This window comes from Podarcis filfolensis (assembly GCF_964270895.1).
Source record: "Podarcis filfolensis genome assembly, chromosome: 12".
NCBI classification, from domain to species: Eukaryota; Metazoa; Chordata; class Lepidosauria; order Squamata; family Lacertidae; genus Podarcis; species Podarcis filfolensis.
This window is the reverse complement of record NC_139614.1, coordinates 31,960,659-31,987,302: the sequence shown is the minus strand read 5'-3', so window position 1 is coordinate 31,987,302 and position 26,644 is coordinate 31,960,659. Positions and strand designations below refer to the sequence as shown.

The 26,644-nt window shown below is 39.9% G+C and overlaps 1 protein-coding gene across 5 annotated transcripts in view; it reads right to left on the bottom strand.

Moving 5' to 3' along the window:
* CDK6 (cyclin dependent kinase 6) overlaps window positions 1–26,644 on the bottom strand; it is a 102,473-nt gene that overhangs the window by 62,739 nt on the left and 13,090 nt on the right. For 4 of the 5 annotated variants that reach the window (XM_083578861.1, XM_083578863.1, XM_083578862.1 and 1 more), the window contains exon 3: window positions 8,060–8,195. In XM_083578861.1, coding sequence (XP_083434987.1) covers window positions 8,060–8,195 — 136 coding nt within the window. Of the gene's footprint in view, window positions 1–8,059; window positions 8,196–13,352; window positions 13,562–26,644 lie in introns of those variants that run through there. The other variant, XM_083578865.1, reaches the window with a different exon arrangement.

Genomic DNA, 26,644 nt, shown 5'->3' with positions numbered 1-26,644 from the left:
CCTGCCTTATGAGACTCAGGTGGAGATGGAGGATTACATGTTAACAGGTCAAGTTTGGAACATTTGTGCATCCAAACTTTGGGACCTCTAGATCAACTGGCCTGAGCTCCTTTCCAGTCCTATGCCTTGAGGGTTTTTTTAATGGAGATGCTGAGCTTGAACCTGGGGCATCTCGCATGTAAATCATTACAGTATTCTCTTTCTTTCCAATTGTTAGGTACTGAGTGCTGATACTTATGTAACCAAAATGGCACCACCTATGACCAGACACTGAGATCTAGCTCTGAGGGCTTTCTGGCGGTTTCTTCATTGTGAAAAGTGAGGGTACAGGGAACCAGGCAGAGGGCCTTCTCTGTAGTTGCGCCTGCCCTGTGGAACGTGCTTCTGTCAGATGTTAAGGAAATAAACAACTATCTGACTTTTAGAAGACATCTGACATAGGGGAGTTTTTAATGTTTGATGCTTTGTTGTGTTTGAGGTTTTAATTTGTTGGAAGCTGCCCAGAGTGGTTGGGGTAACCCAGTGCAGGTTTGCAAGAACCCCAAGTTTTGCAGAAGTACAACAAATCCTTTTTTTTAAAAAGAAAAGAAACCCAAAAGAGGCCAATGGAGACTGATCATGCTTCGTGGTCATGGAATGCTGGATGTGTGTAAAAAACGGAGGGGAGAAGGAACATCCACCTTTAACTGAGTTGCAAGGTTCAGAAGATTCTCAAATAATGTTGTGCTTTAGATTTCCCTGATCAACTATAGCCTATGACCCAATTCATATCCTTACATCACTGGTAGAGAGCCAAAGCAGTGTGACTCCACCTATACCATCTTAGTAATGTATCAAGTGTGTCATGTGGACAGGGGCCATCCCCCTGCAGGCCAACAAAACTGGTGTGGGGATTATTCATGTGTCTAGCCCTATCACCATGACCCACTTCCACTAGCTCTTTTCACACTACAGCCCTGCTACCTTGTTTTCACATTAGCCCTACACCATGGAAGACCTGTGCAGAGAAGGCTCCACTGTTACCAGGGCAGCCATGCCTCAGATGGTAATATATGAACTGGGTCTTACTGTTTTTGCACTGCCTTTTGATGTTCTTGCCCTTGTTCCTCATTGTCCATTCCGATCTTCCTTGAAAATATCTTCCCTTCAGTGCTGACGGAAAGCCCCCTTGGCCACAACTATGTGATTTCTATTCCTTGCACAGCACCTTGCAGAATCTTGGTATCAAATCAATCTTTAACACCCTTGCAAAAGTATGAGTTCAAATGTGGATGTGGCATTGCTGGCTGCAAAGCCGCCTCTCTATCTGCTGCTCCTCTTTTGCTGAAACTGCACCACTACGCAGTCAAGTCTGCTATGTACCTTCCTTGATATGTGGGGAAGGAAGAGGAACTTAAAGGAATCCCATCCTTCTGGTGCCAGGGCATTGGTTTTAATCATGGTGGTAACTCAGCAAAGAACACCCGAAGATAATAAAACACATATTTAGAGATGGTTTGACTTCCCACAAGTCTTTTTTTTTTTTTCTTTCAACATCTCCTGTTTTAGTCTGTGTTGCTTCTCATTGAATGACAGGCCTGTGTAAGTCATACTTCAGTAATCTGAAGCATATGGCTCATAGCTCACTGTTGTTTTTCTTATAGTTTCAGAATTAGTCTTTCCAATTTAAAATACATGAAAGACATCTGTATGCTCTTTCATTAAACTCCTTTTTATATTTATAACATCCTATGCATTCTTTTGGAATGTTTTCTATTGAACTGTGGAGTCCAGGCTTGGGCGGCAGCTATTTCCTTTGTATCACAGAGGGAGGAGTGCTATTAGAATAGATCTCCATCTCTCTCTTACACACACAACACAATATATTCTTTGCTTATCCAAACAGGGATGTCTTGGGTTAATTTCAAACGAAATAATATTTTATGTGGATTCATACTTCAGCCCACACACCCTCTCATTCCAACAGCTCTCTGACCCCCACTTCCATCCCCCCACCTCCCTCCTGCAATAAAAATGGATGGAAAACTCCTTGGAATCTCCATTAATGGCTGTAACATAACATTCTGAAGCCTTTTGAGATTTCTAAATTGCAGCTGCACAGCAGAACTGTCCTACTGCAAAACAAATGGTATGTATTTTGTCTGCCGAATTTATTGCACCAAGTATGCTGAGATGGATTACATATAGCATCAGCTATGTTGGTCAAAATGGCATTCAGTGCTAGTCAAAATGTAAATCTAGGGCACATTTCATGTGAAAAGGAATAAGAGCAATTTTTCGGGAGTAAGTGAAATAAAATACTTGGAACATATTAACAATATTCTTGATTCTATGCATTTATGCGAGCATATCTACCTGTATACCAGCAAAATGTCCATTTAACACCAATCCACTACCTTTTTTTGTGGGGGGTACAGTGCTAACAAAGCTTAGCATTTTTGTGCTACTTCAGTATTACAGTGGGGGCACTGGATTTCTGATGCAATTTAACTAAGGCAAGATTGACATGCCATTTGGCTAAATTAAAATCTCAGTTCAATACATGTTGGCCTGGATTGCACACACAGGCACACAAACACTCCACTTGTGTGCATTCCACTTGTGTGCAACAGCATGTACGTGTGTTGCTGCCAAATGCATAATTTTTTGGAACCAGGAAATGGTGCCAAGAGAGCCACGAAAAGAACAGGAGAGAACTGGAGGGAAACAGTTTGCGTGGTCGCTCCAAGTGTCTTTCCACCCCCACTCACTCACTCACTCACCCTCCTTGGCTTTTTTCTTCCTGCCAGTATGGAGGGGGGACTCCATGCCTCTGACCACCCACCTGCCCATTCTTCCCTTGCTTGCGGCCGTTTTGTTCCTCTTCCTTGCCACCCCACAAGCATGCAGCCACGTTATTTCTTGGGGATAAAGGGAGCTGTCTCCATAAACTTCCAAGACTAACAGGGAGAGCACCAAGAGGCTGCACAGTGGTGATGGGCATTGGGAGCCACTGACCCACCATTCAACTTTCCGATCACTGGAGGCAGGCAGGGCAGGTGGGTGCACATGTGCAAGGGCACATCACCACCCGGGAATGCAAGTGGGTTGGGTGGGATCTGCTGAGAGAGGTACGCTTCCCAGCCTCTCTCAACAGTGCCCTTCCCACTTTATGTGATTTCCCATATATGCACGGAGTCTGGGAATGTACAGTAATGTCTGTGTAAGTAGGGAGATGCCTTTAACGCTAAACAACGATTTAGCATTACGCGCAGAAGCCTGTATGAGACTGAGCAAAGCCTCTTCCTTCCACAATATTCAGTTTCACTTTCGTCATGTATAAATCAGGAATCACAGCTTACAATAAACTCCGTTTAGTTGCAAAACAAGACAACTTCAAATCATGGGTTATGAAGCTGGCATGCTTAACAAACCAGAGTTTATTTTAAATCACAATGATCTTGATCCATTGTCACTAACCCCGCCCCCCAAAAACCCCTAACAGCAGATCTGTACCTCCAGAAAAATCATTTGATTCTACGGCCCTGAGAGTACAGCACTTTAGAGGGTAGATGTGACAAGTGCATGTTTGATTAAAAATCCCTGCCCCTGAAATATTCATAGAATCAGAGTCATCTAGTCCAACTCCCTGCAATGTAATAGTATTATGACAAGAAAGACTGTGTGTGTAGTCTGGAGAGCTGGCCCTATCATTAGGCAGAATGAAGAAGCTATCTCAGATGACAGATGTTGGGACAGGAAGTGGCAGTAAGGTGTGCAGAGCTGTGTGGTTTCCCTAAATTGGCCCGCGGCCCTCAGAGGCAGTATGAATATTATCCTATTGACAGTGTTGCCAGTGTTAATGTCAGAGTTGACAGCCAGTCTGGTTGCCTTCTGGATGTCTGGTTGCATGTGGAATTGGGGAGGGATACTATCTTGTCCTTTGACATAGGGAGCAAAAAAACCCTTTGGATGGCTCTGGTACGGAGTTTAAATATATAGGGGAAGCATTCAAATATTTAGCCTCTGACCTTCCTGCCTTCTGGAGTAATGCAATCCCAGGAGGGCTATACTATATGCTCCCCCTGCCCAAATGTGTGGATATCTCTTAGATTCTGTAATATCAGATCTGCTTTACTGAAGTGAAAATAATCTTATCAGGTAAGTATCTAAAGGATTAAGCACCCAAACAGTGCATCTCTGTTATTTCACTCATGTCTTCATTCGTAGTTTTCTGTTTGCTGGCAGCAATGCTCTAACTTTCCCATAATGTGTACTTTGTTTGAGTTTATTTTAAAAATGGGGAAAACTCTCAAAATAAAGGCAGTTCTATGTATACTGATTTGAAACCCGACGAACCAGAAACTGGACTGGCACGCTGGTTATCAGAAATAGTGACGAAGAGAGAGGGAAAAGTTGTGTAAATGTGTGCAAACATAGGAAGAAATGAAGTGGAGAATCTCTGTTCTGTATACGTGGTTTTCAAAGAGTGAGCACCAAGTTAAGTACCTCCACATCTGTCTGATTTCAATAGGAGAGTTAAGTATATTCTTTACTTAACTGTTTATATACTTTGGGGGGGGGGATGATGAAATTCATAACTGGAAAAGATGTTTGCTTGGGTTTTCTTAGTCTCTTCCCAATAGCCTCCAAAAGAGCTTGCATGGATTTGAAAAGAAACAATAACTGTCCCAGGATATTGCTATTTTTTTGTAAGTGCAAGGATTTCATTTTTTTCACATATGGAAATTGCATTATTCCTGACTGATCATTAAAGGTTTTTGTGAAGGCTCAAAAAATGAGTTACATAATATGGTATCCTTGATTTCAGAATCCTATAGCTCCTTACTAATCTGCAAATAGCTATCACAGGTCCTTAATGATGTCCTGTGCTTGATTCTGAAATTTTGATTTGACAAACCTATGGAATATAAGTGGAGATTTCCCATGCACCCCCTGCAGACAGGAGGGGAAGGTATTTTCAAATTAGCATATGATCACCACAACTATGTGGGTTAAATTATGCAAGGCTGTTTGTTGCAGGCTCTCATCTTGGAGAAGGTTGGCAGCAATTTGATCTCATTAACTTAAGTATCACTGATTTCAGTAAAATTCACTTCCAATTAAGCCTATAAGTAGGATTGAATGCTAACAATCCAATGCTGTTTACAGGCAACTCCCATTTTAGGTGTGAGAAATATGCGTGCGATTGCGCACAGCAACGAACCTGGAAGTGACCAGAAACGTCATAAAGACATCACTGAAACATCACTAAAAGGGCAGAACGAGGGTGGAAAGGGGCGTTTGCAAGATTTTTCAGTGGGTTTCTGATTTCATGCAAGCACACAATGACCCAGAATGCAACCCCCATGTAAATTGGGGGCTGCCTGTACTTGGAACGAAGTCTTATTCATTTCAGTGGGGCTTATTTCCACTTAAAACTACACAGGACTGTAGCTTTAGCATGCCAGAAAAGGACTTTGTTGCTCCTGCAAAGTGTCTACCAGATTGTTGGCACTTAATTAAGCAGCAGTAGAATTAAAAGTAAAAATGGAATTAGTAACACAACACATTCACTATGTTTTTCAAATAGGCAAATGTAAAATATCCATGTACTTTTCAGGAAATAATGATTTTTATATTTATATACAATGACTTCACTTTTTGCTAAATTCTAGCAACGCTCATGATTTTAAAACTCTGGGGTTCCTCAGCTTTTGTTTATTTCACTGTTATTTATATATATCTGTCCTGGAGTTTTTCATCTTGTGCATTGTGCCAATACTCAAATATGATCAACTGATTATGAGCATCAGTGACAGATGGCAAATGGCTCTTGCCTCAACACTGAAAACTGACATTCTCAGAGAAGCCAGATCTTCACAGTAATTGATTCTTTGTCATGCAATGATGTCATGCGTTGCCTGTTTTATGGACAGAATGGAAAATGCAAAGCATACAGAATGGGCAACAGACGTGCAGTCCATTCCACTTAGACTGTGCAAACCTCACAATGGACAGCTGCCGAAATGGGGTAAAATATGGCAAGTATTCTTTAGAGCTGGCAATAACTAGCAGCCTGGTCCCATGCCCTATTGCAGAGTTATAGTGGAGCACAGCATCCACCACTGAGTATATCATTAAAGATAGTACCCATTGCTCAAACATGGCATGCTGGTTTTACTTTTTTTATAGCAGATGTATATGTAATGACCCAAAGGGACGCGGGTGGCGCTGTGGGTAAAACCTCAGTGCCTAGGACTTGCCGATCGTATGGTCGGCGGTTCGAATCCCCACGACGGGGTGAGCTCCCGTCGTTCAGTCCCAGCTCCTGCCCACCTAGCAGTTCGAAAGCACTCTTAAGTGCAAGTAGATAAATAGGGACCGCTTTATAGCGGGAAGGTAAACGGCGTTTCCGTGTGCTGCGCTGGTGCTGGCTCGCCAGCTGCCGCTTCGTCACGCTGGCCACGTGACCCGGAAGTGTCTTCGGATGGCGCCGGCTCACGGCCTCTAGAGCGAGATGAGCACGCAACCCCAGAGTCGGACACGACTGGCCCGTACGGGCAGGGGTACCTTTACCTTTACTATATGTAATGACCATATCTAGTATATGTCAAAGGATTTCCAATTTGTTTCCAGATACAATTCAAGGTCCTAGGCTTTGACTTATGAAGTTCTAAGTGACCTATAATCAATGTCTGAAGGATGTCCTCTTCTATATGAACATGCCCATTCTTTAAGATCTCAAGTCCTACCCTGAGCATTCTTATCTTCAGAGGCTGAGTTGTACCTGGGGCAGGGCCTTTTTTGTAGTGGCACCCCCTCCTATGGAGAGCCCCCCTGAATAAATATTTGCCTAGTGCCTACTTTTTATCATTTAGACATTGAGTGATGCCTGTTTTTTCTCTCAAGCTTTTGGTTAAGGACATGATAATTTGTTGCTGGCAGCTCTTGTGTATTCATCGTTTTAATGTATTTCTTATATTAACTGCAAGCCACCAGGAGCATTTTGCAGAAAGATCAAAATATTTAAAATATATGATTCAAATAAAAAAACCATGCCTGCCCAAGTGATAGCATCAAGCCTTTATACCCAGCCAGATGGGTGGGGTATAAATAATAAAATAAATTTATTATTATCATTTGCCTCTTATACTGGACAAAACTGGATAGGCTCTTTCTGCCTTCCAGCTATCCAATAGACTTATCAAAACACATAAACACGAGTGATAGGAACATGATAGTGGAATGCACTAAAATACAGTACAGGAATATTCTGGATAGCAAATAAATAACAAAATCATATAAATATATGAAGCTGCTTGATGTTGAGTCAGACCATTGCTCCATATAGTTTACTACTGGGTACAATAGGATTAGCTAACATTGTGCTCTCCGGATATCGCTGGACTACAATTCCTATCACCCTCTGCAACCATGACCAGAGCTCTGGTATGATGAAAACTGCAGACCACCAACATTTGAATGATAGCACTTTAGCTACCCCAATCAACTGGCAGCAACTTTCCAAAAAGCAGTTCCATGCTCTTTGTGGACCTACCTGAGATGCCATTGGGCTTCTGTCTACAAAACATGAGCTCTACTGCTGAGCTATGGTTCTTTACTAGAGGCTGATAATAAATACAGAGGCCCAGTTCAGCTGTGAACCATGGTTTGCTGGTACAAGCACAAGCAATGGGAAGCCTCAGGCTCATAAACACTTTCCTCCCCTTTCCTCATATGTACCCAGCCTTTAGATAAATGGGGGTATGACTAGAAGCTTCTGATTCTGATTTACAACAAACTGTAGTTTGTGATTTTAGATGAACACTGCAAACTGGTTTATTCAAACCACTTGTTCTCAACCCAAAAGCTGAAACCATGATGAAGAGCATTTTTTATAATTAATTATAAATTATTTGTATAAGAACCAATGCCTCTGAATTTGAGAGAGAGGTAATTAATTTAATCTCCTCTAAATCAGATAGAAGTCGTCCTGAAAACGCTTCCGCTGTATGTTTGTCTTTAGCATATTATTCCATAAAATTATGTACAAACCTCCCCTACCCTTCTTTGATACCTTTATAGTTTCGCTAGGCACACCAGGCTCTGGAACTTTATTCAAATAAGTGGTCAAGTCTTGATCAACATGTTCAAACACCAGTGTTAGTTTCGTCTCTCGGTCTGTTCGGGATGCTGTGCATACATCGAACAACCTAAGAAAGGGGAAAAACACATAAATGCTAAGTAAATGAGTGGAAACCAGCAAAAGATTAGTGTTAGAAACTGAGATATGAAAGCTAGGATCTAAATGGCACCTTAAACCTAGATTATGGGCACAAAACCAAATGTCTAGGCATTTTTTTTTTATAATACAAAGCTGAAAATGAATGAACTGCAGCTAAAATATTATGTTCATTTTTCACATTGTCTTGTCCTTCCCCTGCCCACCCCCTAATATTCTTAAGAGGGTCTCTTCTCCAGTCTTCGGAGTAGCTGGAAGTTGGAAGGCAGAAAAAGGTCCTCTCATCCTTCAACTCTGCAGTTTTAATATGAAATCTTAGCCACAGTACTGCGCCCAGAGCTTAGAAGCTGCTCACACTAATGATATTCCCGGTCACAAAATGCGCCTAGAACAATGGGAGTTTCGAACACTGCAAAGGAGTCCTTTGAAATAACTTTCATTTATTATGAAACATGACATGCAGAAAGATCCTGCTGAATCTGGGTACCAAACACACAGATATCTAGCAAGAGGTATTCTGAGGCATACGGCCACTGATTCTGGAAGCAGAATCTTCTTCTTTGGTGATCACTCATAGCAGAGTAAGATTGTCTTCAAAGAACACGGTCTTAACAGTGAGTCTGTAAGTGACTGTGGAGGCCAATTCTGGATCTACATGTCCTTCCACAGTGGAAGCACAAATTACCTTGAGAGTCTTTAAACCTCTTTTGTTGACCACCAGCATTACACTTTCCATTTTAAAGTTCAGAATAGAGTAGTTGCTTTGGAAGATGATAATCAGGCAAGTTCCCCTGCATTCCCAAGTTATAGGTAAACATTTTTTGGAGACACTGTTACTGAAATCTTTCAAGGAGTTGAAGATGGTGCTTATAAGTGGTCCATGTTTCACAAACATACAGTAAGCTTGGTAGTACAATAGCTTTGTAAACAAGCATTTTGGTTTCCCTGCGAATGTTCTGGTTCTCAAACCTTCTGCACGTCAAGGAAGAAAGCTGCACTCGCATCAATGTTGGCCCTTGTGGAAAGATAACTGCTGAGGTAGGAGAAGTGATTGACTTTCCAATGTTACACCATTGAGTTGGATTTGTGGCGCTGCAGAGGGATTGTTTTGTGCTTGTTGGTGCAGCACTTTGGTGTTTTGGATGTTGAGTGATAGGCCAAGCTTTTCGTAAGATTCTGCGAAAGCTTACACATTATCATCAGCATACTGAAGCTCTATGACCTTACTCTTTGCTTTCAGCCTACTCAGATTAAAGAGCTTTCCATCTGTTCGATATATGATTTCTACTCCGGTGGGAAGTTTCCCTTCGACAAAGTGTAGGATCATGGCAATGAAAATAATAGAGTTGGATGAATACAGCCATTGCGACTAGCAGCCACTGAGTCTTATCCTCCCTGAATTTGTCTAATCCCATTTTAACGCAATCCAAGACAACAGCCATCACTACATATTGTAGGAGACAATTACATAGTTTAACTGTCTGCTATGTAAAGAAGTACTTTTGTGTGTTCTGAATTTTCCAGATTTCAGTTTCATTGGATGACCCCACATAATAGTATTAAAAGAGGAGAAAAACTTATATCCATCCACTTTATCCACATCATGTATAATATTATGCACTTTTATCATGTCCCTCTTTACTAATTTCTCCCCCCATCCAAATACTGTAGGCTTTCCTCATAGGGGAGTTGTTGCTCCAGGTCCTTGAGCACTTTGCTTCTCTGTACAGCTATCGGTATGTTCAAAGGGAAAGGGAGGTGTATCAAGCAGTTTGCCCCCATCACCACCCTTTCCAAGAAGCATAAACTATGGAGAAAGGGAAGATCCAGTGAAAGTAGCAATTTACTTTTCCAAACTCGGTACATACTACACAGCTGAATCTGCCCTAGACATGCACTCTTTCTAGGCTCCATTTTCAACTGCTTCCTACCAACTTTAATTTCTCTCTTGAAGATACCATCTGCCCCTTGTAAGTAAGTTGTGTATTCTATAATACCAGACAGGTCACAATGCAGTTAAGAAAAATATAGTTAAGAAAAATGCTTTGCCTTTGTCTAGAACTTTTTCATCTTCAGATATCAAAGGAAGTTTGCAAATTGGGTAAGCATTAATATCCCAAAGAACAAAGAGCCAAACCAACCTGTAAGTGGAAGCACAGTAATCTTTCAGTTAAGATTCTGATCTGCCATTTCAGAGATTACCTGGGCTAAGCAGAGAAGCCCCAATTAACCCAGAGCTGAATGGGGCTTGCACTAGCTTACAAGCTTCAGCCAAATTCATTTTCAAGTTAAAGGAAAATTGGAAGATGAGTTTCTGAAGTACTTCTACCTTGCAGTAGACAAAGAGTCACCAGAGAAATAACTAAAGGGTGAATTTAAATATCTGTTAATTTTTTTAAGCAATGTAATATTTTTATTGTACAGATGATGCTTTATAACATGGTATCTTCTAGCAAATCCAGTGAGAGATGCTAGTCTTCAGCGAAGCTAACTCAGGTAGCTTGATGCATGACAGGAACATAGTTGCACTAAGTATATTTTAAAAGTACAGAAAAAGAACTGGTATAGAATAATGGCTTGCAATTACACTGGGTTTGTCCGTGTCTGTCTAGATGTCTGTCTAGATGTAGCAGTAGCTAGATTACCTGTGAATGTAGCTGCTCACGCAAAATGGCTACTTGTGAATTCACTGTAGTTTGGGAGGAGGGGACTCATGGAACTGTGGTGGAGCAGAAACAATCCATGCATGAACTCTCCCTTCCAGCATGAAACTGTTTACATGACTCAGTGACCATCACCATGTGAAAGGTCCTTTGCATCTTCTCTGCCATGGCTTATGTATTATCTGGCCTTGGAAACTAGTGTAGTAAAAGTACATATGTGTCTACCACTACAGTCACAAAAATGAATTACGCAGTCTTTACCAAATCCATTTTTTAAAAATTCTAATACATTAGGCATCTCTTTGAAACTGAGAAGTGGTAGGCTCATCATGCAAAGAGAAAATCCCACACACTGAGAAATAAAGGTACCGACCCATTCTGTCTCGCCCTATCTGTACATCTATACAAATTCTAAGTGGCCTAGAACAGTTTAAAATCTTGTGTTCCTTGCCCGTAGTATAAATATGCCAATTTTAAGTTATTTCTTTATCAGTCTTTCATGCAACAAAAACCTTCCTCAGACACAAGGACAGGTTCCAGTTGTGTACTTGTGGTGGCGTTTTCCTACATAGGTAAAACCGCCCGTTTTCAAGGATCAAAATAAGAATAGGCAAATTCATGGAGGAAAGAATGACTTTCGAGTCCTGATGGCTATGTGTCATGTCTGGTATCAGAGGCAGTATGTCTCTGAACACTATTTGCTGGGGATCATGAGCAAGAGGCTGCTACTGTGCTCATGCCTTTTGTCTGATCCTGCAGAGATCTTCTTAGATTCAGTTAGGTAAGGAACATGGACGGAGTGCCTTTGCATAGCAGGACCACTATGGGCTGAAGTCACTATTTAAATTCCCTGAAATTTGTCAGGAGTTAATAATTTGCAATATATTTATATAAATCATGTATCACAGTAAACAAACATAGAGGAGCCAGGCAGGTATGAGATCTGAACATAAACATTGGAAAATATTTCCAACTGTATGTTTCTGTTAAACAACATTTACTTAATTTTTAAACACCTTTTTTTGCCAAGTATTTAATACATTGGCAAAGCTACTCTTTCACCTAATGCAGTATTTTTAAAAAGATTCCTCTGTGTAGAATGTGAACACCATCAATATTCTGCACATTTCTTCTAGAGGTCAATCAAATGCTTACGGCTGCCAGGTCCCTTGGCTGTAAAGGGTTTTACACCTCTGGCTCCTGGCTGTATAGTGCTAGTGATTTGGGGGTTGGCGGCATTGTTACTGTTTTCATTCATTTATTTTTGTTGTGCATTCTGTTTCATCATATAATGTTGTCATGAAGAATTATCTTGGGAAATACACAACTGGAAAAGTGGTATAAGTTTAATTAACAAGTAACATTAAACTACAATATGTTTTAACATCTTGGTCAAGTTACTTGGCTTGATATTATTATTCTACCCATGTCCATGGCAAGCAAGTGGAGGATGATTTGTTCTGGCCAAGTTTCTGTGGCTGGGTTCTTTTAGTGACTGATCAACCTCCCTGTCAAACTGCGTATTTTGAGTACTCACTGCAGAATCTGAGTCCATAGGACAGGCTAAAAATCCAAGGGCACAATCCACCAGGGTCCTCTCTGGTGCAGAGAGCACTGCTAAGGAACAGGACTTCAATGAGATCTGCATGAGATAATTCCCTGGTATATTTGTATGCACATAGCAAACAAATATGGGGTAGAACTCAAGAGTTGTTCCAAAGCTTATTTGAAATCCATATATCTATTTTACTTTCTGGAAAGTGTGAGGAGGGACTTTTAATTTATTTGTTTTGTTACATTTTTAATCCAATTCATCAGAAATAAATAATGGGCCACTTTCCGCAAAGTCTCAGAGAAATAAATATGTTTTTCACTGCCTATGGAAAGAATGTGATTGGGGGCAGGTGGCAGCAGCCACAATTCAGCGGGGAGGGAATTCATGACTGGGATTCCAAAACTGCCCTGGAGAAAGTTACCACCAGACAGGCCATGCTACCAGGTTGCAGAATGTTGGCAACCACAAATTCTTCATAAATTCTATGAGACACTTTGAAAGCACAAATATTATACATATCAATATTTAATTATATCAAGCAAGTGGTATCCAGGGATTAATAATAATAATAATAATTTGTATGCAGCCTATCTGACTGGGTTGCCCCAGCTACTCTGGGCAGCTTCCAACAAAGTATAAAACCACAGTAAAACATCAAACAGTAAAAACTTCCCATTACAGCTATTTGCTTTATTTTATTTTTTATTATTTTTTTACTGAACTGTATAATATATTTTTTAAACAAAATGTGGGTATCTGCCTTGATATTTTGAGATCCAAATAATTCAATGCCATGCCTTAGGAATACCATTTAAAGCTACCCACATGTGAATCTGTTGGAACAAGTTTGTCAATTCAAACTGTCAGGTTCTGAGCACAAGAGGACTGTTATAATTGTGTACAGTCGTACCTTGGATCCTGAACTCCCTGGAACTCAGACGTTTTGGCTCCCAAACGTCGCAAACACGGAAGTGATTGTTCCGGTTTGCGAACGTTCTTTTGGAACCCAAACATCCGACAGCGCTTCTGCGGATTCTGATTGGCTACAGGAGCTTCCTGCAGCCAATCAGAAGCCGCAATTTGATTTTCGAACATTTTGGAAGTCAAACGGACTCCCGGAACGGATTCCGTTCGACTTCCAAGGTACAACTGTACATTGAATCGGAGGGGGGGGGGAGAGCAGGATCATTTCCATTGGTGTTTTAAAAACCAAAGAATGTAAAGTAAGCCTGCTGGATCAGGTCAACAGCCCACCTAGTCCAGCATCCTGCTCTCACAGTGGCTGACCAGATGCCTGCGGGAAGTCTGCAAGCTGGACATGAGTGCAAGAGCACTCTGCCGACCTGTGATTCCCACCAACTGGTATTCACATCATAATGCCTCTGTATATGTACCTACATGTGTTCTCTACATACATTCAGAACAACATCTAGAAGACTTTAGATATGCATATCTAAAGCATGGTTTCTAATTGCATTTATACAGAGCATATGCAGGTAGTTTGTTTGTACATGAATAGGCTCTTTTAATAGTGATGCTGAATGGGGAGGAGAGGGGAGGGGTAGCAGGTGTGACTCCACTTCCCAAGCGCATGCATTCAGTGTACAATATTGTAACAGATTCAAAATCCTAACTCCCTCTGTTCAAGACAAAGGAATGCACACCTGCAGATCTTCTGAATATCTTTTTCTTGACAAAGGGCTTATGTGGAGCTCAAAGACTCTCAGTAGGGCTACCTAGTGTTCCACAACCAAGATAAAATTATATAATTTGTTTTAATACAGTTTAAGCTTGACCACTATGCCCACTTTCTCAGCAATACAATGTGGGTCAATGGAGAACAATGTGCACCAGGTTGTTAGTCTCATAGAATTCAACAAGTTCATTTAAATCAAAGTACTTAATCCCAACCAGGATGTAGATTGGAAGGTAAAACAATTAAAGCTTGGTCTTGTCATTTTGGAATTATACACACATTAGGCTTTTGTTCTCATTTACTCCAGAGTACTAGCCATCAGCATCTGTCCACAGCAAAATAGAGTTCTCAATTACTTCAAGCCTCTCCATAGAAATAAGTGCGTAGCTACCTAATTACAAATGGAGTTGTTGGTTCTACATACAGCAACAGGGCAACATGTACACAAACCCTGAAGTTTCGCTCCTTCACAAAACACATTTTAGGAACACATCAGTCTGTCTCCCAGGCATTAATTCCCTAGGACAAATATATGGTGTAGGTTAGCCAATCACAAATATAGCCAGCAACTGTTCCCATAGACATAGAAGCACTTCTAGCAGCTGCATTAGTGGGAGTTGTTACATGCCAATATCCATGGTTAACCAGTTCACACAATATGGTTATCCATGGGAGTGCCAACCTGTGTGTGCAATCATTGTATACAATTTGTGTGCAAAGAAGCTATGTGTACACAATCCTAAGACTATATTATGGATTTAGCTGTATTAACATGAATGCCCTCTCCCAAGGGAACTATAGTTCTAGGGATCATTTAGCACAGCACTCTGTCCAAAGTACACTTGCTAGGATTCTCCGGGAGATACCAGGTTTAAAACTTGTTTAAAACTGTAGTAGGTATACCCAGTGTCAGCACCTCTGAATTAACAATAGTGAGAAGAACATTCTGAAGATCTTGAAATATTTTGAAGACAGTAAACTGAACAAGTTTGCCCCTAATTGAGCATAAATATCTACAACTGCAGCCACAAATGCTATCTAAACTAAGCACCTTTAAGTAGAACATGTGTTAGGCCTTAATACTACAAAACAACTTCTAGAAATGTCTCTGCCAAATATTTCTGGAAGAAGCAGACAACACCATGAGAAACACCCTCTTGCTTGGGTAAGAATTCTTTATTACAAACTGTATCCTTTTTATATCCACTGTGAAAATCATACAGATGTGTTTCCATAACAGTTGCCTACTATGTTAACAATAATGAGTTACTCAGAGGTACTTCTGGGTTCCCCCTCCTACCCACCCATTTTCTGCTTATTATAACTTTGTAACAAGCCAGAACATGTGAAAAACTTGCTTCAAAAGGCTACATTATGTGCAGGTATAATAAAGAGAAATGCATCCAAATTAATACAAGATTTGCCTACTGAATGCAGTAAATACAACCTATTGTATGTTTCCATTCTTTACAACGATTAAAATTAAGAAAGGCAAGAGAAACATCAAGGATAAATGTCGGGTTCCCAGCTGCAGTCCCTCTTCCTCTCTCCCTTTCTACCTGCCCGTTTGCCATTTCCTTGGCAGTGGCAAGGAATTATCAGCATTATCAATAAGGCATCACCTGTGGCCTCAAGTTTTTAGGAGTCTAAAGATCTCTGGAGGGAAAGAAAGGCTCTGTGCAAAAATGCACCCAGTCTGTTCCAGAAACAATTCATCAGGCAGGTAAGGAAGAGTTGTGGCAACTAGCAGGTGGGCAGCTGTTGCTTACGGGGAGGGATAGAGGTAGGGGGCCTGTTGGTGCAGTGCAAATGCATTGGCAGAGTCAGTCTGGCACTCCTGCCAGTGTGTCTGCGCTAGGCTGACCTTTCTTGCCCCTCTTCCTCCCATTAAGCAGTAGCAATCTACCTGCCAGGAAACTAGCATACCAGCTTCATCCCACCTGACCAGATGCTTCTGGCCTCCTCTCTCTTGTTTTTAAACTTCATTTGGTAATGGTGGCTGTTTTTGAGACAAAACTATTTGCATGCCACTGAGCTAAAACAATATTCTGGGGAAACTGACCTGTACATCCTGGGTAAGTCACATCATACAGTGGTTTTGAGACTGCACTACTTCAGACTGTAGATGAGGGACTGCTTGTCTGAATACCCCCTATGTAAACAAACAAACAAACAAACAAAACCCCAATCTTCCTGCATATGGAATATAAGCAAATCAGAAGTCTGGGGTAGAGCTATTTTTGCATGGCCAGCAAGATGTTGATTTAGTGGACCATTTAAACATGCAGTACCTCACTTGACACAGAACAGTATCAGAAACTTGGTAATGTGCAGAACAGCTCTGAGCCAATTCTCCCATGTATGTTCATCACCCTACCTGCAGAACCAAGAAATGACTTGCACCCATGAACAAACCATCATCGTCTATTTACCACACAAGAGTTTCAGAACATCCAGTGTCAACATATCCCAGTGGTGTCACGTTCACACATTCAGCTGCTAGTCATCAACTGCTGAGTAATCAAATGATGAGAACGCAATAGGTATGCATGGAGGCGTGAACAAGGTAATATAGAGGTGATGGCACTGCACCAGCAAGGAAATTGTTATATTGCATCTTATTGGGCAGCAGAGGGTTCATAGGATGAGGTCTGGACAGATTATACTCTTTGTTTTATTCCTATGTCAGCTTGCACACAAGCGAGTTCTTTTGAAAATGAAGTAAACGGCTCAGGATGAAGGCCAACCCAGTAAGGTCAGCCTGGGCAATCTTTCAGTACACAGTTTTGCCTTTGGGCATCTCCACAGTACTGATTCCTCTAGCCCTAGACTTTTTTTGAGGTGTCATTGTCCTGACTGCCAAATTCTACCGTGGTTTGGGGATGGAGACAAATGTCTGGTAGGGACTAGGCTGAAACCACCAAACTAATTTTCACTTCCACAGCTTGTGCCCAAGAGTTATACAGGCCAGTGCCTCATTAACACACCATGTCACCAGCCCTGTAAAAGGTCTCATTGTTAGGCATCAAGGAAACAGCGCCCAATAATGTGTTCTTTCCATCCCTCCCTTCTTGCTTTTTCAGTACATCACTCTTTCCCAGACATGCCAACCCTTCTTAATCATTTTTGTCTGGAGGTATATTTCTTTCTTTCTTTTTAATAGTTTAAGGAGAAGCATGCCTAGTGAGATGTCACTATAGCCAACACTTTATCCTAGAAGGCAGCTGGACCTATTCAATGAACAATAATAATTACAGCACGCATCTACTTTTCTGCTCAGATGTCTTCTTCAATTGATTGACCTGGCACAAACTGTGAATCGAGGGATGTCTGAGGAATTCATTCTTTGCAAGTTCTTATATGAAATGACTCGACCCCGCTTCCCAGTTAATGCATGGATCAGAAATTAGCTATCCTAAAGATTTCATACATCTCCAAATGTTATCAGCAGTTATAAACTAATAAAAATACACTTTTAAATACTCATTTTGAGAGAAAATATACAGTACATACATATTTAAATATTGAGTTTCAGATAAGATGAATTCACAGCGCAATTCTGTATTTTTCAACTCAAAAGTTAAGTTCAGCTGAGTTCACTGGGGAGAGTCTCAAGGGAAGAATGAGAAACCTTCCTGCCCGGCCTGCGATTCCTGGAGTTATGACTTCTTTATGAAAGATGAGTTTTGAGGACAAAGAGTTGCTACTACAGGGAAATTCTGGGAACCAGGCATAAGCCCCTGCAAAGAACAGTGGGCGGGGTCATTTAAGACTACGGTCCTATACATACTTACCAGGAACTGGAAGTAAGTCCCACTGAAATAACTGGGACGTACTTCTGAGTAGACATGTCTCACTGAACTGTGAGGCAGCAGACTTTTAGGTAACTGAGGGGGTAGAGTTGGAAGAATGAAGAAAATGGGGCAAGGTATGCACTGAAGGGCTTTTGATATTCACAGATGAGTTATGGCTGGCACAACCATCTATAAGGCAGCTAGGCAAAGCCTCCATACTTGGAAGGCATTTTTCAATTGCTATCAATAAACATTACATCCTATTTAAGACTGACAGTGGCAAGCAAGTTTTACTGTATCTTAAGTGAGCGCTTAATTTGCAGCTTGTTTCAAAAAGCAATGGCTTAGTGAAGTGATGAAATGTTGCCTCAAAGGGTAGGAGCAAAACCATGGTTTCTAATGAGGGAATATCTAATTGCAGAAGCATTATTAATGCACAAGAAAAATTAAATTCTATGGCAGCTTTTGATTATGTACTGTAATCAAAATACAACTTTTGCACAGAATCACTGGCATTGCTTGGAAGAATGTGAAAAGAATAAAATTTATTTTGCATTGTTAACTGATAAAATAATTTGTTTTTCTTATGGAAGCACTGAACTACAAAAAGGATAATACTTAATTTGTAAAATAGAGTCAAATAAGGAAACTTCCAATGATGAATTTGTCGTTCTGAATATCCTGAAGAAGCAACTCTTTACCCTGTCCTTTAACACTTGGCAGATTTTTAGGAAACACCCTGTTATCCCAATTGTAAATTGTTTTAACTGATTTTATATTGCATATTTACACTGCCCTGGGCGGACCAAAAATCCAATAAAGTCTCTAACAAGGCTACAGCAGAAATAATGCTGCCCTCCCAACTTTGTAACCTTGCCGTCAAATACAGAATTACTTTTTTTGCAACTGCGATAATTTTCTGAAACGTATTAAAATCACTTCTACATTACAAACCATTTTAATCACAAATGTGCAGTATGTCCACCCTCTGCATCTTTTGTTGACTTTTTTTTTTAAATAGCTCTTCCTAATTTCCCATAATTAATTTCTTTAATCTCAAACTCTTCCTCCTCCAGTTCACCAAGTTCATTTCATTTGGAAATAAAATCAGGCAACTTCTTTCTGATAACTCTGATAGTTAATCATATGTATGGGGATAAAATAAAATAAACTGCCTTTTAATTCTGCTTTTTAAAAGTAAATTTTGAAGTGAGATTTCTGATGCAGTGCTTTGACAACTGGGCTATCCAACAAAAAGGTAGGAAAGAGTGTGAATTTATTCTCTCTCTCTCTCTCTCTCTCTCTCTCTCTCTCTCTGTGTGTGTGTGTGTGTGTGTTTATCTTCCCACAATTTTTATTTCAAATTTTGAAGTGAAGCATTACAAAATATCTCTGCTCTTGTTGAAACTTTCAAGCTGATCTTAATTTGCTGGGGTTCCCCTCCTGCCCTAGAGAAAGTACATTTGTTAACTTAATCTGCTTTCTGAAAGTTTTTTTTAAAAAAGCAGGGTTTAGTGTAGACTTAAAATAAAATAAAAACTCCACTTAAACTGTTCTATCATTTAGTTCATTTGTGCCACTTTCTGTAATTTCCCCCAATATCTTATTACCAGTAAGTACTTTCCCAACTCCTACTGCCAGGCAAAAATGAAAGCACTATTAGTTAAGAAATGATTGAGGTGGCTTGCTCTAATCAAATTAAACCAGCCAAATGTTCCTTTCAAAGGTAACTGTCTACTCAGCAGCTGTATGCAAACTACCAGATCAAATGTGGAGGGGGGGGGGAATAAAGATGCAAAATCCTCCCCCCTCTTTCCACAACTCCCATTAACACTATAAGTCTAGCTTGAAAGATTGAGAGAAACAAAACCCATGCACAGGGAAATGCATTCACACAACACTTGGAGAAGAAATGTGCTAGTCTGGGATACATTAAAGCTGACACAGCCAGTATATATCATGATAATTCTGAGAGGGGAATTCCTCAGAAATATTAAACAGCAACAGATACTTTGAGTCATTACCCAAGTTTCATCTGTAGAGTTTCATCTACATATGTTCAAACTACCCAATACTTCATGGCAAGAAATATATATATTTATATATTTATATATATACCACTTATATATACATATATATATATATGTATATATCCCATTTTAAAGGAAGTCTTTTCATTCTGCTGAGGTTAGATTAACAAGATTCAAATAAAATAAAATGATAATGACTCATTTTATATCTTACATAAACAAACATGGGGAATGCCTACAACAACATGGGCACACCAAAATCTGTTTTCTTTTCCTATTGTTCTCTTTTCAGCAGCCCCACCTTCTCTAGGAATTATAGAATTGTATTATAAAGCTAAAAATGACTATTTAAAACTGTGTGACTTTCTGATCATAACCTACATGCACAGTTGGTTAGGTTCCTTCCCAAATTAGTTGACTCAGTTTTTCAGTGGAAACTCCAGGATCAACAAAAGAGTTTACAAGAATTAAAGGTCTATGTGTGCCCTTTAACTTTTATTAGAAATGACTTCTGCTGTGGTAACTTCACTGACAATGACAAGTGAACATTTATTTATTAAAATTTATATACCACTTCACTGTAAGAAAAATAATCCACTTGGAGTAGCCCTTTGGGGTCCCAGAGGTCTCAGATGTCTCTTCCCCATCACCTGCTACCTGATTACTGCATCTGAATAAGCCAGGTATTGATCCTGGTAACTTCTGTGTGCAAAGCTTCTGCTCTGTCACTGAGATTAGGTCCCTTCCAGTTTAGGGCTGATCCCCTAAAATCCAACTCCCTGCCCATACCAAGCTGGTCGTGTTCATTTACTATCATGCAGAGGGCTCATGATAAATCCTGTCCCTGGAAATTGTCAGAAATTATACTTTCTGTGGCATGATAAAAATGTGCTCTTCTGTTACTTGGCACAGATCTGACAGTCCAACATAAGATGGTGTATGATAATTTGGGAAATATATATTTATCTCTTCTAAAATCAGGAAAATATGTGTGTGTTGCCAAGTACACTAATATATGTAAAAGTCTCACTGGCCTTGTTCTCATATAATGGTAAACCATAGTTAATAGCTTACTGTGAATCCCTAGCTCTTGGTCACTTGTTTCCATCCTACTGTTCAACCATGGAACAGACTCCCATGAGAGGTGGTGGACTCTCTTTGCTTTGAGGTTTATAAACAGAGGCTGGGTGGCCATCTTTCATATATGGTCTAGCTGAAATTCTTGCATTTCGGGAAGTTGGACGAGATGACCTTTGGATGCCTTCCAACTCTACAATTCTATTATACTATGCTCATGCTCAGGGAAAATAAACCATGACCCTTGACTTAGCATTATGTCTGAATCAGGCTTCTGGTTGCTTTTACTCCCAAAGAACCAGGATCTGTAGCCAAGGTTTGCTCTTGCCTTAATCATGGTTTGTTGGAGAAAAACAAACCACAATCTCTGGTTCAGTTGTAATGCTAAGCAAGGGATTGTATTTTGTTTCCTCTGCACACTAGCAAAGAGGAGACAAAACAGCCTTGAAAGGTGTGTTAACAGCAAATAACAATTAACTATGGTTTACCCTGACATGCAAACTGGACCAATGAAGACATTGGCACCAATTCACTTGTAAACGCTGTATAGCAGAAATGATCTTAATATCAATGTAGTTATTTATATTTATTTGTATGCAGCTAATATATCAGTCTACCACTTTTATGAAAAACTTATTGTAAGTCAGGAACTATGGCAGTTAATTGAGAAGCATTTTGAGTTTTGGCCATATGAATATTTCCTTTTAAAACCTTTTTCTCAGAGGAAAACTTAAAACCACACTACACCATTCTCCATGGAAACTGACAAAACATTTTTTCCTATAAATAGCAAGTGCTTTTCGGCTCAAATGTATAGCACTTCAAAATGTTACCAATGCTTATTTCATTACAACATTATTGCTATTATAATATGGAACATATTTATTGAATAATTTATCTAAGCAAAGGAATGTCTTCTTTCGGTTCAGGAAAACACTATATATTAATTACATATGACTCTTGTGCCTTTCTAAGCCCATATGTATAATATTTTAAAACCACTTGTTCATCATTGCATCAAAATGTGTAGAGTTTACGTAGAGAACACAAAGTAAAGCACACATATGTTTTGCTGACAAATGGAGTTCTAAAAAATGCATCAAGAGTAATGATCCTTCTTAATTCTAAGAAAGCTTGCTAGCCATTTGGGAGGAACTACAGTCCTATAGTGATACAGACAGATGTTCCTGCACACAGCAGTGTCAAATTTCTTTTACTGTAAATGACCATCCTAAATACCCTTAAACCGAAAAATATAAAAGGCTCTGATTTGCTACTCTTTCTTGGGCTATGTCAAGGAATTTACTGTCCTGGACTGCCTGTATATATTATGGGAATGTAAAACAGGCAAAAGGTAAAGGTAAAGGACTCCTGGACGGTTAAGTCCAGTCAAAAGCAACTATGGGGTATAGCGCTCATCTCGCTTTCAGGCCAAGGGAGCTGGTGTTTGTCCACAGACAGCTTTCCGGGTCTTGTGGCCAGCATGACTAAACCGCTTCTGGTGCCAACGGGACACAGTGACGGAAGCCTGAGAGCACAGAAATGCCGTTTACCTTCCTGCCACAGCGGTACCTATTTATCTACTTGCACTGGCATGCTTTCAAACTGCTAAGTTGGCAGAAGCTGGGACAGAGCAACGGGAGCTCACCCCATTGTGTGGATTTGAACCGTGGGCTTTCCAATCGGAAAGCCCAAGAGGCTCATTGCTTTGTTGCAACTTATTTAGGGAGTATAGGGTTAACTAGCTATGTATTCAGGCATCTGCTATTGCATGTGTGCAGGACACAACAACTATCCTTGAGGTAAGGGAGAAAGTTTCTTTGCGCAAGCATAAATCCTTGCCCTAATGGAACAGTTTACCTACTGCTACATTAGATACAACCCAATAGAATTATCATTATAATATAAATGCCCATGCTCACTGCTGTCCATTTAACATGTGGAAGAAACGTTGACTGTATGAAAGCAGTTGTCTTCAAAAGGCACAAGATCACATGAAAGAACTGCTTTGGATCCAAGATGACAGTGAAACCTTGCTATGGGGCCTTATGAACAACACTGAATTGGCATAAAAATCAGTCCACGTGTGCTAAAACGGCAACCATAAGGAATTCAAAGTTCAACAGCTGTGCAGGCAGGGGTAGGAAAACCTACCACAGTAACAATTAACTTCAAAAAAGAGAACACCACAAAATGCAGACATTAGTTAGAAGATAATTAAAGGGACAGACAAAAAACAGCCATGCCACTTAAGATGCTCACAACAAATGTCTTTGTCCTAATGTTAAAAGACAAAAGGCAATCCCAGAAGGAGCCATCATGGCTAAATTTTAAGAGGTCAATAATGTTATTCTGTTTGTTTGTTTGTTTGTTTGTTTGTTTACACTGTTCAACTAACTAGACTTCCACAGCAGCTATATATGCTATATATGCAAGGTATTCTGATCAAGGCTCCAGGCAGAAAGAAGAAATACTGTCAGCTTCTTCCCCATACAGCAAGGGTGCTAACTATCATCTAAAAAGGGATGTCAAATATTGGTTAGGAATATAAATGATGAGCTTTGAAGTCCCTAGTGCAAATGTCAGCTCAGCTGCTGTCTCTTAGACTTAGCCTCAGACGGTCTACAGTAAGGGAATAATTATGGTGACCATACAGAGTTGTTGCGATAATTATATGTGAAGTGCTTTGAGCACTTAGGAAAATCTCTCTCTAGCTCTCCATAAATATATAAATAATACACACAAACACACATATTTGGGAGGCAGAGAAAACACTTATCTTCATATCTTCATGTCTTCTGTGCTCTTCCAATTATGCTTTATGTAATTTTCTTTTTGTTTATTGTTTGGCGCCTGATTCTTCACAGAACATCCTCTAAGGATCAAATGAGAGCCTTCAAGAATCCCTGCCAATCTACATCACAAGGGTCATCACTTTTGAGTGCGCCTCCTGAACAGTCCCTTTTTTGGGCAATTTTTTTGGTGTGTGTTATCATTTAATGTATTTAAAACAGAAACGAATGGTACCTATTGAGTCCTGAGGGGTTTGGCACATTAACCTATCAGGCACCAGCAAAACTTTAACCAGTATGTATGCCAAGACCTGCCCACCTATTTCAGAAGTCTGGTGTGGCTTGACAGGAACAGTGAGAGAAGTTGTGTCATCATTCAGACAAAGCCATACCGCAAGGCAGCTTTGTCAACCTGGCACCCTCCAGATGGTTTAGACTGCAACTCCCTTCAGCTTCAGGTTGTGAAAGCTTCTGTATGGTCATCACACCACGTGGAAAGTGGTTGGTGATGATAGTGAGAGGCCATCATTGGATGGGAGAGGTCCAACCATGTTGCTGGCACACCTGACAGGAAACAATATGGTTCACAAGAGCTCTGTAAAACCATTTATTTCAGCTCCTATAACATTTTTTTGGGAAAGTTGCACAAAGAATAGGAGCAATACTTTTTGGCCTCCCTAGAGGTTATACTCCCATGTTTTAGGAGACATCGTTAGTAATACAATATCTCATGTAGTCTGATTCATGATTTTGGAGCTGAAGCTAATTTTCCAAAATTGGTGCTTTGGGAGTTAACAAACAAAGAAAAAGAAAAAGATAGGTTGTTTTCCCAAAAAAGAAATAGTGCACCAAGTGTTTTTGTGAGCTTAGAAATCACTGCTTCTATCACACATAACTAATTTTACTAGAAATAGCTACATATACCAGCATTTTGGGCTGCTTCCTAAGCAACAAGCACAGAGCTCAGATTACTGCATTCTAGTATGGCTTTTTTGTGTACCCAAAGCTTAGAGAATAACTCCTCAAAACATTTAACACGATATTTCTAGGAGAAAACAAAGTTCCAAGAATCAAGTGGAGGGGAAACTACAAACATAGGTATTATCTGCCTATAGAACTTGAAGACACTGAACGCTTTAAACTTTCAGTGACTACGTTTAATTGAAATGCAAATTACGATTTTTGTTATGACCTATGGTCCAAACAAATAAATTATCCATTGAAAATGTAGCAATTTAGCTTAAAATATCCCAGTTCTGAGTCATATTCTATAAATTCAGATTCTAGTATGTGCAAGCTAATGGAGCTTAATGCAACAAGTATAATCAGAAGAATTCTTACAGATGCATTACAGCAGGAAATACTCCTAATTTTACACACAGGAATTTCCTGAATCCAATATGTCATTTATTCCTGGCAAAGTCTCTCCTTTGTCTACGTATACTTCATGTTTTCCGCAAGCAGAGCAGCAGTAACTTACATAACTAGTGGACATATTTGTGCCAGATTTATCTACTGTGCACAATAAAGGCTAATTAAGCATTTCATCTTCTCATTTGAACTCTGGGCTGGATACACTAAGTTTATCTTACTAAATACATTTGAAATGTCAAGATTCTTAAAAAACAAAACACAGTAAGATGTGCTTATGTCCATGGTATGCCAAACAGACATTTAGACAAAAGACTGATTGGTTTTCTATGTAGGGGAAAGGTGAAACACAGAACATTTACACCCGGACAATTCTTTCCAAGGGAGCTCATAGTGCTCTAAACTGCAGATTCTGTTGCGAATGTTTCTAGGGTCAGATTGATTACGTAAGGCTGCTTATGTTCTGCACGTACCTAGACGATAGTGTTTGGCATTTAGGAAAGCTATATGAAAGAGCATTTCTTCAAGATCCTGCGCAGAGAGCTTTATTAGTCCTGCTACCTGAGGTTCTTCCAGGAATTAAAACGTGGGAGGGAGTTCGTTCTGTGCTTTATCTTGGTGAAGTGATCTTGCTGATGTAGTTAACATCTGTAGTCCAAAGCTCCATGATGTGCACAGGGACCTGGGGATGCAGTACTTTCACCCCAGCAGGGCCATCAGATTGAGGATTATGGCAAGGACATGGAGACTCAGGTCTCATTTGATTATTTGAAAGGGCAATCTGGTATTTAAGTTAATGGCTAAAATCTAAAAGATATATAACAAAATAGGAGGATTATAAAGTTATCTAAAATAAGAGAACACCCAAAACTTAGTTGGATACTATGCTATATGATCCAAACAGGGTTGCCCAAAATTGGGTCTCCAGCAGTTTTTTTTTTACTACAACTCCCATCATGCCTAGCTAGCAGGGCCAGTGGCCAGGAATGATGGGACCTGTAGTACAAAATAACAGCTGGAGACCCAAGTTTGGGAAACCCTGATCTAAAGATATGGAAGAAAGAGGGTAATAGAGAATGACACAAGTTGTTGCAATATGTTTTCTCTTCTTTATTTTATTGTTATTGAAGATTAATGATACAACCCTGAGATACCTTCTCACAAACAGGCCTCATAATCAATTAGTTTTAAGATGATGGGCCTTCTAAACTTTGTTTTAGAAGAAATAAACATTCAGCCTTCTAAACTATTACAATATTAATTTGATTGAGCGTTGGCCATTTATTTTGTATTTTATGATTTTATTTTTTAAGACGTTTCAATTATTTTTTGTATGCCACCATAATATTTTTGGTGATTCAAAGGTATTACTATAAATAAATTGTATGCAGTCACTGTACAAGGCCTTTAAATATGTCAATTTTACAGTTTCTGGGTAGTTC